The 13,310-nt window shown below is 33.1% G+C and overlaps 3 protein-coding genes across 6 annotated transcripts; 1 reads left to right on the top strand and 2 right to left on the bottom strand.

Moving 5' to 3' along the window:
* Positions 1 to 95: 95 nt before the first annotated feature.
* On the bottom strand, positions 96 to 2,432 carry LOC123014051 (conserved oligomeric Golgi complex subunit 6). Of its 2 annotated transcripts, none has more exons than XM_044412907.1 (6): positions 2,281 to 2,432; positions 1,722 to 2,234; positions 1,329 to 1,671; positions 889 to 1,277; positions 517 to 840; positions 96 to 468 (listed from the first exon to the last, which is right to left on the bottom strand). In XM_044412907.1, the coding sequence occupies exons 1-6, from the start codon at positions 2,362 to 2,364 to the stop codon at positions 241 to 243; spliced, it is 1,881 nt and encodes a 626-aa protein (XP_044268842.1). In that variant the 5' UTR covers positions 2,365 to 2,432; the 3' UTR covers positions 96 to 240. The 2 variants fall into 2 exon arrangements, with proteins under 2 accessions (XP_044268842.1, XP_044268841.1); XM_044412906.1 differs by having other exon boundaries at positions 97 to 468; positions 1,326 to 1,671.
* A 162-nt stretch (positions 2,433 to 2,594) lies between these two features.
* Positions 2,595 to 11,737, bottom strand: LOC123014114 (SIN3-HDAC complex-associated factor). 3 transcript variants are annotated; one of them, XM_044413011.1, is made up of 5 exons: positions 11,641 to 11,737; positions 5,700 to 5,811; positions 5,494 to 5,647; positions 5,050 to 5,384; positions 2,595 to 4,990 (listed from the first exon to the last, which is right to left on the bottom strand). In XM_044413011.1, exons 2-5 carry the CDS (start codon positions 5,771 to 5,773, stop codon positions 4,711 to 4,713), a joined length of 843 nt encoding a protein of 280 aa, XP_044268946.1. In that variant the 5' UTR covers positions 5,774 to 5,811; positions 11,641 to 11,737; the 3' UTR covers positions 2,595 to 4,710. The 3 variants fall into 3 exon arrangements, with proteins under 3 accessions (XP_044268946.1, XP_044268948.1, XP_044268947.1); XM_044413013.1 differs by lacking the exon at positions 11,641 to 11,737 and adding an exon at positions 10,536 to 10,557; XM_044413012.1 differs by lacking the exon at positions 11,641 to 11,737 and adding an exon at positions 7,618 to 7,732.
* A 201-nt stretch (positions 11,738 to 11,938) lies between these two features.
* Positions 11,939 to 13,305, top strand: LOC123015291 (ras-related protein Rab-21). Its single transcript, XM_044414951.1, has 3 exons — positions 11,939 to 12,547; positions 12,597 to 12,883; positions 12,930 to 13,305. The coding sequence occupies exons 1-3, from the start codon at positions 12,416 to 12,418 to the stop codon at positions 13,156 to 13,158; spliced, it is 648 nt and encodes a 215-aa protein (XP_044270886.1). The 5' UTR covers positions 11,939 to 12,415; the 3' UTR covers positions 13,159 to 13,305.
* The last annotated feature ends 5 nt before the right edge of the window (positions 13,306 to 13,310 follow it).

Below are 13,310 nucleotides of genomic sequence, written 5' to 3'. Positions count from 1 at the left end.
TTTTGAAATTTGATAATGAAATTGAAAATCGACAAGTTTTTTGTTTTCATTATTCTTCTGATGGAGAGTTAGATGAATCAAATTTATGTAAGGTAATTCCATGTATTAATTAGTAATTAACTGCATCTAAGAAAAACATTTTTTGTAATTTCGAAAAATTAATTTTTTTGTTTCAAACACAACATCCTCTTATATGGAATAAAATAAAAATAATAACGTATATACAATAATACTCAAAGCCTAGTTTAATATTTTCATTAATTCGTCTGGAGTCTTGCTAAGAATATTCTCAGGATTTTCGTACAAATTCGCCGGGTTGTGAACACCTTCATACAGCTGTTTATAAATGGCCAAAAGAACATCAAACGCCCTTTTCTGAACGGCTTTTTTGTGTTTAGATGACGATAACAAGTTGATTTGGGGTAGCAAAACTGTGTCAGGGGAAGCCAATAAATAATCCAGTTTGGCCTAAAAAATAACTGTCAACCCCAAATTTGCAATTATTAATAAAATTACCAAGAAATTTTTCAAATTTGTGGGTTCCATTCCGGGGATTCCTGACAGAGGCCCTTGCGTGTGATCTTGCAAAATGGTATAAATCGGCCCCAAATTAAGATTTGCAACAAGTGAACTCGCTTGTTCTGATGTTAAAGTGTCTATTTGGGCGTCAGATTGTGCTTGAAGTCGTTCTAATCTTTCGTCCATGAATTCATACAGTGATAAACAAGTGTACATTGAGTACATGCAGTTCAGCATGTAGACAGCCATGTCGGTGGGGGGCAGACGAGAGGCTTGTTCGTTGACGGCTCTCAAGAGGGGCTCCATAATACATTGCGCAATCTACCAATTAATAGATTAACAAAAAAATAAATAGTTTGTGAACATTACTTTTCCCATGTCACTCTCCCTCCCTTCACTAACACTAGCAGTGGACAACGTGTCTCTTAATATGGCCAACAAGTGGTTAACAGAGGGAGTCGGCGACAGGTCCCTCGGGGGCGCCTCAACCCTCACTAAAATACTATTGACTTGTTGTTGGAGAGTTGTCAAGAAAGCCCCCTCGCTCCGTTCCTGCACTTCGACCAATGTGGCCTCAAGCAATCCCCCAGTAACTATTTTACAAATGCATTTTTTGTAATAACGGATCAGATTTGTAACTGCATATAAAACCGATGGGGCGACTGAAGAACTGAGAATTTTCTCAATTCGAATTTTCAACGGTTGGCAAATACCCTCACAAATCGATGCTAAAGCTTCATTCAATTGCTGATTTAAATCTAAAAAAATGAAACTAAAATTTAAATCATTGCTTGATGAAAACGTACCACTTTTGTCGCATAATTTTACAAGCAAGTGAAGATTTTGTTTTTCAACAGGTATGGCTTTGTTCAACCAAACTAGCATATCTGTGATGTAGATCTGGGGGTCGTGGGCCCTTAATTCGATGGGGGCGGGGTTGCCCGAAGGGCCCCCGCGTGTCAGAGCGTTGATAAATTCGCCCACGAGGACTGACCGTCTCGCTATGCAATACTCGTCTATTATGTATTTGAATAACATTTGGCGTTCTTGCAACCTGGCCATTGCTTGAGTTATTATTTCTGTTAAATCGGGATTATCGACGTTTCTACAGTGGTGCTGTGTCCACCTATATAGTCGTTCTAAAGCCCCTTCCTGTAATTAACAAAAGTGAAAAAATAAAACTAATACTATTAAATCAATACTTGATGTAAGGTCATCTGCTCCATTATGTCCAGAGCTAGGGTTTGGTGTCCCGACTGCATCAGAACTTTGCAATCAGAATGAATCTTCTGGATGTGATCTAACGCTGAAAAAATCTCGTTCGTGAGTGGGGCGTCTCGTTTTTGCTTGTTTCCATGCAGAGCGATGAGTTCGTCCGACGTTAATTGAAACGTGTCCAAAAAAGCCTGAACTATCTGCTGTTGCATGTCATTTTTTTCGCCACTTTCTTGCAAAGACTTGGTTTGCTCTAGCAATTGCTTTGTTTGCATTTTAGCATTGTGAAGTCGATGTGTCATTTCTTGGATCGATTTACTCATTTCGGAAACGTCGTTGTAAACGGCATCAAAACACTGTTTTACTTCTCTGAACGATGCGAGGAAATTTTCGTTTATGTCGAGGCTGCGTTTTTCAATCTGGCTGCGCAAATTTCGGCGTGCTTGTAGAGTGTTTTCGGTGTAAAATGTTGAAAGTTGTTTTAGTGCTTCCAAGGTATCCTGTTTTATAGGGGTTATCAATTGAATTTGGGGTTGTACGAATTACCTGATCGTTTTCAAGTCGGGTTTCCAAGATTTTGTTCAAACGTCTCGATAGGACGTTTTCTTTCTCGGATTCTGGCACCTTCATTGTGCAATAAGTTTAATTTGTTATTAAAAATTTTATTAGTTTGAGGTTACATTTGTACTTGACGTTTCATTTTGTTGCGTTTGTAGAATAGAAACCTGTAATCCCGAAGTCAACTAAAAACCTATAATACCGACAGATAAACTGAAAAAACGCGGGATTTCAATTGATTCAAAAGAATATAACACAAAAAATTCACGTTCAGGGGGCTAACGGGAAAATAAATTGAAATATTAGAAATATATTTAAAGTTTATTGATAAATACACAATACAGAACGAATTTTCTCACATATTGCATGGAATTGGAAACACTCAATTACAATAAAATTCACAAAAAACCACGGACAAAACAAATGTTCTACAAATCTAGTAATGAATCATTTCTAGTAATACCATTTAGGTCCTTAGCTAAAACTCGACTTTAAAAGCCTCGAAACTTAGTTTCTTACACTCATTTATAAAATATTTTATTATAGCTTCAACCTTAACATCCGTGATATCTATAACAATTGCTGTTAATATTATTGCATTAGTAACAATTTGGCTTTACTAACAACAATTTATTTGATTTTATATTTTTTTTTAGAAAATGATAAAATTTAGAATATACATGGTGAAACTCCTAGAAAACTCATATCAATTGGCTAGCTGTTAATTTTTTATTCCAAAATTTTCCTAAACGTTTGATGTTTATCAAAAATAGTCTACTTTTACCCTCATCCATGATTTTCGTTCGAAATTACGTTAAATATTTAAAAGGCCTGAAGCATTCAGGTCAGATTTTTTATTATTTAATAATTGGAAGAGTATTTCATGCGAGAAAAACTTAACAAACATAAAACAAAGCTAGCCAAATGTACAGATTATACAAATTTGAAATAAATATATATCTATTTTATCGTACATAATCTTAATAATTACGAATATACATATATCATAATACTTTTTTAATCAATATAATTTGTGAATTAAAGAAGAATGTATGCATTTCACAAATAACTGAGATCCACGTTAAAAATCTACACTTTTTTACAGCAAGTACATTCTTTCTCATCGTCATTCCAGTGATGTAAAAAAATATAGAACATTTTATTATTCATGGCAGTTATAATAAGTTAAATGTTGCGAATCTTCTCCCTTCTGCAATGAAAAATTAATGCCAATCATGGAATCGATAAACTCAATAGGAGATTCATGTAATAATTGCAATTACATCATACAAAAACGACTAGGCTTGCAGTCTATAGGCATTTCTTAAAAGTATAATATACCCTCTAATTTACAAAATATAATCTAGTAAAAATAATATTCAAAATAATAAATAATGTTGCATAAACTCTTTTTTATTAATGCACTAAATTAATGTATGATGAAACGAGTCTCCATCGAAATAAGATAATTTCAATTTAAAAACAAGTTTCTTAAAGTGAAATTATCTTGTAGAAACAACCTGATGATATTGCTGCCTTCAAAAAATAATACGAAAAACGAGCGCTCTTTTTATATTATTATTATTATAAAGTTTATTCTAAAATACTTAGCATAGTTTGTGTTTTTCTAGAAGAGGAACACTTGTGTGTCATAACTTTAGTATTTGGCAGTAAGTTCAAGACACCACAATTACGATATGATCCGATTTTTAAACAATATATTGCTTCAAACAACAGATTTAAAGAGAATTGCACAAACACACAGATAAAATTACGCGTTACTTCTAGTCAGTCGGTCGTATTTATTCAAGGCAGAGTAATGAAATTATATAATTTAAATAATTTAACACATCACAACAACGGAATGGGAAAATAGAATCTTTTACACTGCCAAACAATAAATAAATCTCAGTGATGAAGTAAATTTTATCTTTGTGTCTATAAACAATTGACTTTTGATTGAAATTTGTTGATAATAAAAATGGTGTCGTTCGTAATAATAAACTTTTGGACCCAATCAACAGATTGATTTGGAATATCCAACGTCAAAAATTTCCCGTCACAGACAAATCTACATTATTATAAATTACAACTTCAAATATTTCACCCTGTGACTTGGTTGGTTGAGCAGGAGAAAAATATTGGAAATTACCAATTTTTTCATCATTTGTACTGTGTCACCATGAGAAAAAAAAAAAACGGATTTATGCTTTTCTTCAGAAATATATACAAACAAGCAGAACTAACATTTGTATAATATTTTTGTGCAACATATCGAATAAAATTAAGTACTAAAACAATAATGCAATATCAACTGGTAAAAAAAACTAGCAAAAATCTGCAAGAAAGGCATAAATCTTTACAAACACAACGATCAATATGTATCAATAAATTAAAACAATCTAAAGAGAGCATACATTAATTGTTTTTGATCTGACTGTTTAACTCCTCTATACTAACTTGTTCTTTTTTGAAGGCACTATCTCCACTTATTGTGCCTTGATTCGAAGACTCGTCATAACCTGAATCCGAACTGCTATCACTGAACATTTTCGTGACTCCAACTTCCGGTTCGGTTTTAACCTCGTGCGTTGCCAACTTACACCGCATACGTGCCGAACAAGCTTTCAAAAATCGATTATCGACGATCACTTCTCCGCACATTCCTTTGAAGATTGTCCCGCAACAAATCGTTTCCCTGCAATACAAAAACTCCATCAAAAACGCCCCAAAAAAAAACACCCTCAAAACACCCACCTTTTCCAATACTCTGGACAAATAAAATCGCTCATTTCCGGAAGACTTCCGTCCCTTCTCTTCGCCTGACCTTTATGTCTCCTGCTTTTCACCACGTTTTCCTCGCTATCACTATCCCTTGGACTCGTCGTGCGACTCGACCCACCACTGGGGCCATCTTCACACAAAAAGTCCACTTCAGTCATTTCCACATCCTCGTTATCAGACAACGGACTGTACTCGCGATCGAAATGCTTCTTTTTCTTGATTTTATCGCAATTTTCGTCCATTTTCTTACTCTTACTTTTGAATTTCGACATGGATTTCATTCCGGGACCGGCGCGGGCGTCCACCACCTGATTTCGATACCATAATTGCATTTTAGTTTGTGAAAGCATCTTTTGAGATTTTTCGAAAACAAATGACTAGCGGTTGCGTAAACAAACTGTTTTTTGTCGAACTTACGTGTTTCCAATTGCGATCGGAGCCGGCGGGGAGTTTTTTCCATCGTTTGACCAAAAGGACACAAGCGTTACAAATCTCGCCTTGACGAGGTTCAGCCAATTTGAAGCATTTCATAAAGTCTTCTTCGTATTTTTTACTATCCGTAAATCTGGAACTGGAGAGAAAGGAATAATAAAATGGTTTTTTGACGGGAGTTTGACACAAACCTGCTTGATTTTGCCTTACAAATACAGCATCCCGTTGACGATCTGTATACCTTAGGTCTATGGAAGGAAAACATGATGGGGCAGGGGGTGTAGCGCCTAGACTAATAAAAATCTGGAAAAAATAAAAACAATGTAAATTCTTATTTTATTTTCATTTTTTTAAGATAATGAATTGTTGTTTCACCGGGCAACAATGCAATTTCTCTTATTCGTTTTGAATTAAGTGGTTTTAATTAAGATTTTTTATTCTACTGTCTGGACTAAGTAGAGCAGAACCAATACCAAGACAAGTATACTTATTATTGAAAATGTTATCTATAAAATGCTACTATAAAATTATCAAAAATATTTCAGGTCTTAACAATTTTCCTGTTTTCTGAGGTAAAACTACACTGTTCAAAAAAGAAAGAAATTATTATGTTTTTTTTAAGGACCATTAACACCACAATTTACAATCGGCAACGTGGATCTAGAATTTTAAGACAAATCTAATTTTGCAAAATGCGACTTTTAGTCCTCAAACGAGCGCTACTAAAATACTGACAATTTGAATTAAAATAAACTTTAAATAAACCAGGTCTTAAGTAAAAATTCGTCCTCTTTCGCATGACAGTGATATTGCCAACATAAAAAATTTACTACAAAAATTAAATTCTAGTAAAATTTTGTTACTCCTATACCTAATTCAACAGGTGTTGCATGTGATTAAAAAAAGAGATTCCATTTGTCATTTTCAATTGTCAATTGAGATGGGTTTTTTTTCAGGTGACACTCAACGTGGAATACGTCTAAAAATTCAATTGAAGATGTAATTAAAGATTAAAACTTAATAATTTTTATTAAATTAAAATGTAGGTATTTTGTTCCACAGAGTTTCTACTTAATTATTATTATTATTCCAAGAGGAATTTGTGTTTTTGCTTAAAATTTTTGAAAATTAATTATTCTTGCTCATTAAATAACAAAAAATTATGAAAAAAATGGATTCTAAATAAAATTTATTACCAAAAAAACACATTTTTTTTGTAAATGTAACTACATATGTACATAGTTATTTTTCTAAGAGGTGTCTACAATTGGTTGGTTTTTGTGTCTTAGATAAACAATTTTTTTTCGTTAAATAATTTAAATTCTCGCTTTCAAATCGAAATTTTGTCAGAGAAAAAATTACTAAATCAAATTTACTATCCAAAATACCTAAAGATTCTAATGAAAATGTAATTATTAGTTAATTTTTGGCCCAACAAGTTTCTAATTCTAATTAATATCTCAAAAGGAATTTACGTTTGAAAAACTGATTAATCTTTATAAAATAATAAAAACCGTCACCATCATTTGCTCGATTTTTTTATTTTCATAAATGTGACTATGCAACACAATGAACCAAGAACATACAACCTTGAGATTACAATGAACCCTCAAATAAAAATGTATAAACAGGTCAACGACCAATGAACATTAGAATAATCTACATCCAACCTAAGGCGACTTTTCGAAGCATTTATGGAATATTTCCCACTTTCTAATTAATTCCGAACATTTGAACAACCATAATTAACCGTAAATGAACCAAAAAATTATCTCTCTAGTAGTGTAATAATCTTCAGTGTGTCAAGCTAAAAATATCTGAGCGTCACACTCCGGTTTTACTTCCTCTAAATGCACCAACACCTGTTGTACATTGAGCGTAAAAAAGGGCTAAGCTAAAACTTCAAAACTAACCGAGTCTCTCATACATAACATGTGACATTGAGTACATAATAAAAGGAAGGTCGAACCGGCCTTGCATATGCAATTTTTAATTTACGACTTATAAACGGCAAATTTCATGTCGCGGAAACACAAGTGACCTTTAAAAATCTCACATGTCGACATTGACTTCTTTTAGAGAAAAAAATTATAATTAAATCTCATTTACCTGATTTTGTATGGACGACGTTGCACGACTTTGCATATCTACAGTATGTAAAAGATTGTTTTTGTGGTATTGTTGTTGTCATACCGAGCTAAAGTTTATCTACCGAGCAAATGAATATAAACAGATTTATCTATAAATACACTAATGTCTTGTATAATTTGCAGAAACGAAAAATAAAAGCTCGATCAATTACTTATTCATAAAATGCATTCCCGGACATGGTAAAATTACAAAACGTATCGAAATTATGTCAACGTTTTGATAATTTGTTTTACGACGTAAACATAATGCACAGAGGTGTACTTTACATTTCGTAATAATCAAGTATTTCAACACTCAACAATTTATTCTTGCTATTTATAGACGGAATGCAAATCGTATTATATCAACATTTCATTACTGATTAATACATTAATAAAAAAGGAATCCACTGCTGCAGTATTTGATGTCTCAAATTAGTAAAGTAAAAAACAAAAAGTGCATTACGATTACATAAGTTATCTAAAATGTTCACTATTTGTTCAACAAGATAACAGTTATCAACAAATTACACAATAAATAATTCTTTTATTATGAGATACAAATAAATAACTTCTTGTTTTGGGAGTTTTATCATAAAACTGGTATTTAAAGTTAGTATTTATAGTAAAACTATTTCCGAATCAAAATAAAAAAAATCGTTAATGAAATCTCATATATCACAAAACCTATATCAATCATTCGTGCTAATTTTAGAACTGGTGTTTACATCGGCGGCAAAAAAATAAATTCTTTTATCTCCTTGTAAACACCCGATAAGTTCCTCTACGCACTTATCTCACCAAAACATGACCTACGATTCGTTAAAAATAACCACAAAATACAAAAAAAAAATGCATTGAGACAAATAAAGCGGACAGTATGCCATTGACGGCGCCATGCAAAACAGGAGGCCCCACCATTATAATACGCGAAGGATTAAAATAGATACAAGACGACCGTGATTTCGACGAGTTTGAAGCATCATTTGCTTTGTGCAATCGTAAACAGCATCGTTGTCGCGACTAAAAAGTCGACAAACTTTAAAGGGCATTCACCTACGAAGCAGCATCATCATATACACGCGCCCACGGATCGATGAAGACACAGAACGACCCGAGTTGTGATAAAAACGAATGCGTTTTGTAATAATTATTGTAACCATGAATAGGGGCACCCTGTAATCAACATTTTACCCTCTGCTTCTGTTTTCTAAACTGACCATAGCTGGACCAAAAAAACTTCTTTTCTTCCCTGTGATGACACCATTTTTTTTCTATTAATATAAACATGAATGTTTATTAACAAGAAATAAGGACGCAACGTCCACAACCTAGTTACAAAAATAAACAAGCTTCATCTATTTTGCATAATTTTAATTAAGTCATTTTTCTGGATTGAGAGTACTTGATCTTACAACTCGATGTTGCAGCAACGAAATGTTCTTTATAAATTTATGAGAATCATTCTAGAAATTATACAGCCCAAACTAAAGCTCTCTTGTATAAAAAAATACACTTGTATGAAAAAGTTGATTTTTTAGAGCATGGTTTTAATAAACTGATATTTTTTTAAATTTGGGTAATTTGTATTTCTATGTGGAATTTGTATCTGTCAAAGTTACAAGGATAAAGTATGATCTTTATAAAAAAAAAAAAAAACTGGAACTACCTGTATTTTCAGTTTTTTCCAAAATATAAATCGAAGAGTCCTTTATTATCATAAGCATAAAAGACAAATATCTGAAACCATTAAAAAAAGGAGCATAAATTATAACATCATGTCGTCCCCTTAGAACAACAACTAGACAACTTAAACTTTAGGCATTTCTCAAGTATTTGTTGCAATACTTCAAAAAATATAACCAAATTTTCTATCAGATTAAGAAGATTTTTATGTAATTTTTTAAATAAATTTCCGGTCGAAGTCTGATTGATTAAAAAAAAGTATCAAGGAACTTTTACAAAGGCAAAAGTGCCACAAGCTGTAATACTTCGATTTTTTGATCAAAGTTCTAATTGACACATCAAAGTATCTTTCATTTGACAAATGGTGACAGGACAAATTTATGTGATTCAAACAAAGACTAAAAAAAGAATTGTTTTAAATTTTGTTACTCAAAGTCGATTTCGACTCCGAATTTATTTGATCACATGATATAAAAAACATAAAAACGTGTCTAATTTCACTAGTAGTAAAAACAAAATAATAAAAAAAATATAAAGTAAAATTACAGATTTGCTCGTTTCAGATGAAACCAAAAATGTTTTTCCTTTACAGTCATAAAATAAAAGATTTTTTTTCGTATTGTAAACTCAATCCGGGACATACTGTATATTACGTTTTAAAATTAAACTTTGTATAATTTTTTTGGTTCTGAAGTTTTTGAAAATTAAAGTAAAATACATAACTATGACTCTTTTATTTTTCAATTCTGATAGATACTTTTGTTACAAGTATGTAATTAAATTTTGGTAGGTAATGTAATTTTGGAACTTAATTATTTTGTCAAAATTTTATTTTCCTGTGTAATTTTGTCTGTTGTCAACTTTCTATCAAAAATGAATGTAAAGGTCAAAACACTACACCAAAAACTAATTGACAACTATTCAAGAATTATTTTTGGGAGCGAAAAAAAATTATTTAATAAAACATTTATTATAAACATAGTATGTATAAGCATTTCTCAAATTGATAAGAAATGGTGACAAAAATTAAACACAAATTAATTTCGGCAAACAGTAGAAGTAAACATTTAGTTGCTTGTAATTGCATCAAAAACATTGATAACTCTAAATAAATATAATCAACAACAATTTTCATTTATTTACATTTTTACGGCAATAAAAATGTTTACTACGTCTTACTACCAATTACACACATGAAAAAACAATAATTACCACATATTTTAAAGGTAATAAATTGATTGTTTTAAAACATTGCAGGAGGTAGCTTTTTGATTACTTCTACTAACAGCATCCCAATAAGATTTCATATTTTCAGAAGGTTACAAAAAAATTCATCATAATTCCTTTTCTCAGCACAAAAATAGTTAAAAATTCCCACTTTCTGTTATATTACAAACAATTTCACTGTGAAATTTATCGGGAGCATTGACGCCGGCCATGATGGACGACGCACGACGCGTGGTGTCGCAAGAAGCCGGTCGGTGGCCACGCACTGTATGCGTTTAACATCGTGCACTTTCGGCCCAAGGGAAAAAATATCGAAAAATTAAAGGCCCAAATTACCAAAACATTCTCAGAATGAACGGAAAGTCGCAATTTCCCGTGGGCGTAACCTCATATCAGACCCATTCGTATCTAATCTCCCACATCAAGACAAAGGGTTAACACTTGGGCCAAAAATTAAAAAAAAAATTGCACAAACGCGACGCTGTTTCAACTCAATTTTCAAAAGCAATTTTGTCGATTTTTGCGTACGTAACATTAGAATTTTAACCAACAACTGTTACCCCGAAAATCCGCCTAAAACTTTCTATTTTTCTTTAAAAATGGTGTCAAGACCAAACAGATTTTCCTCCAGTTTTTCCATTACATAATGTCTTAAATCGAAAACATCTCGATGCAATCCCGAAACTGGAACACTCCAACACGTGCATAAGAGAAAGCGGGCCTACGTGCCAAACGTCCCGACTTGCCTCGACCGTACAACAATCCCACAAAACCAAAATTTTACAGTTTCGTCGACATTTTCGCCCAATTTGCCCCTCATATGTGCATAAATCGCCACAAATCGCTCAAAGACATCCAATTATTTGACCTGATTACAATAGTTGGAGCCGTGCTTTTGAACAAACGCTCGCTACCACCGATGTGACGCCAAAGAAAAAACGCAAATTTTAAATGAACTACGTGATAATTTCCAATGACACTCATTCACAACGACTGATACGACTTAAATTAAGCCATTCGGGTACGAGTCATTCAATATTTTCACGTAATTTTTGAGAAATTTAAAGCAAAAAAGTGATTGTGCACTTACCAATACAACACAGATGACGGCTAGAAACACAGATGAGCCACTGCGCACTTCAATGCGCAACCTAAAGCTTTCGGGGCGAATTTCAAACGATTTCACCTTAATCCAACTTAATTTTACAAAACTTGTATCGCAAAAGTCGCAATTGAATTTTCACATTAAGCGGCAAGTGTGAGATTTTCTCAAAATTTGTGTTTTTTGCCTGTGAAACACATAAACAGTCGCTGACTTGACTACGACTTCCGGTATTACGTCAGAGTTTGAGATGACGTTTCCTTTTATAACCGAATTGTTTACACCAGTAAACACATATTAAATCAATTTGATTCTTTAGCGGATCAATGTGAACCGAAAGTTTGGCCCAAAAATGATTATTTACGACTAACCAAGTGTGAAAAAAATGTGATTTTTGCCAGAAATTTGCCAAATTTTGAAATCCCTCTAGCGGCGCTTTGGGGAATCAATTTCGACAGGTACGCAAGTCACGCCTACATAAAGAACGATCAGCTGATTGTGAAAATGTAATCGAAAATATTTTTGATTTGTGAATTATTGTGATTGTGCTGAAAAGTCTAACAGTTGTTTAGATATTTTTACCCATTTTTGGAACAACAGTTTAAATTTAAACAACGAACTGTTTTCATAACCCTTCTTCGTGAATTTCCACTCGAAGCAAATTATCGAATTTAAGCCTTTGTACAATCATATTTAATGACGCATTGAAGTGACTACGAGTTTTTGCGTTGGTCGGCACTAAATTAACCCAAAATTGGTAATTATGGCCAACACTAGTGGGGCTTCCCACAATTTTAAAGTTGTCTTATTGGGCGAGGGTTGTGTGGGGAAAACTAGCTTGGTACTTAGATATGTTGAGGACAAATTCAACACAAATCATGTAACCACAGTCCAGGTATTAATTTTTAAGTAATGGTTTACAGTTTTTGCAAACTCTATTTCAGGCTTCTTTTCTCAACAAAAAACTGAATATAGACAGTAAACGCATAAACCTAGCGATTTGGGACACTGCAGGTCAAGAGAAATTCCACGCATTGGGTCCGATTTATTACAGATCATCAAACGGTGCAGTGTTGGTGTACGATATCACTGACGAAGATTCGTTTCAGAAAGTCAAAAGTTGGGTAAAAGAATTGAGGAAGATGTTGGGGGCTGAGATATGTCTAGTGATTGCAGGAAATAAGACTGATCTTGAGAAAAACAGGAATGTTAGTTTAGAAGATGCGGAAGCGTGAGTTGCAGTTTTGCAAAGTTCGTTTCAAAATTGTATTTTGTAGTTACGCGAGTAAAGTTGGAGCGATACATTTCCAGACGTCGGCGAAGTTAAATAAAGGTGTAGAAGAGATGTTCCTGACTCTTACTCAAAAAATGTTGGAGACTGTTGAGGAGAAAGAAGCGCAAAATGCGCCCTTGTCTAGGCAGAATTCGCAGAGACGCAACGTGGTTGTTGTTGACGATGATCAAGTTCCTCCACCACCCACAAGGCAATGTTGTGGAAATTCGTAAATTATTTTCGTTACTTTTTGTATATATTTTCATTTTAAGTCAAAAAGAGACACTTCCTGTTTCATGTAACGAGATTCAAGGTTGTAATTTTAATTTTTGGAGTTTCCAAAAAATGCTTTATAAAAATAAACCCAAATGTGTACAGAACTTGT

Source organism: Tribolium madens, unplaced genomic scaffold (genome assembly GCF_015345945.1).
Source record: "Tribolium madens isolate multiple individuals breed KSU strain unplaced genomic scaffold, Tmad_KSU_1.1 Scaffold_97;HRSCAF=244;Tcas5.2_LG3a, whole genome shotgun sequence".
Taxonomy (NCBI): domain Eukaryota; kingdom Metazoa; phylum Arthropoda; class Insecta; order Coleoptera; family Tenebrionidae; genus Tribolium; species Tribolium madens.
Note: the sequence above shows the minus strand (reverse complement) of the source record. Positions and strands in the feature narration are given on the sequence as shown.

Coding starts and splice junctions, on each gene's coding strand:
- LOC123014051 (XM_044412906.1), bottom strand. CDS start 2,364: ATGAAGGTGCCAGAATCCGAGAAAGAAAACGTCCTATCGAGACGTTTG. Junction 841..888: donor GGGAGAGTGACATGGGAAAA/GTAATGTTCACA, acceptor ATTAATTGGTAG/ATTGCGCAATGTATTATGGA. Junction 469..516: donor CAAATTTGAAAAATTTCTTG/GTAATTTTATTA, acceptor GTTATTTTTTAG/GCCAAACTGGATTATTTATT.
- LOC123015291 (XM_044414951.1), top strand. CDS start 12,416: ATGGCCAACACTAGTGGGGCTTCCCACAATTTTAAAGTTGTCTTATTG. Junction 12,548..12,596: donor ATCATGTAACCACAGTCCAG/GTATTAATTTTT, acceptor ACTCTATTTCAG/GCTTCTTTTCTCAACAAAAA. Junction 12,884..12,929: donor AGTTTAGAAGATGCGGAAGC/GTGAGTTGCAGT, acceptor TGTATTTTGTAG/TTACGCGAGTAAAGTTGGAG.
- LOC123014114 (XM_044413011.1), bottom strand. CDS start 5,773: ATGTTTTCCTTCCATAGACCTAAGGTATACAGATCGTCAACGGGATGC. Junction 5,648..5,699: donor TGTAAGGCAAAATCAAGCAG/GTTTGTGTCAAA, acceptor CTTTCTCTCCAG/TTCCAGATTTACGGATAGTA. Junction 4,991..5,049: donor TGTCCAGAGTATTGGAAAAG/GTGGGTGTTTTG, acceptor TTTGTATTGCAG/GGAAACGATTTGTTGCGGGA.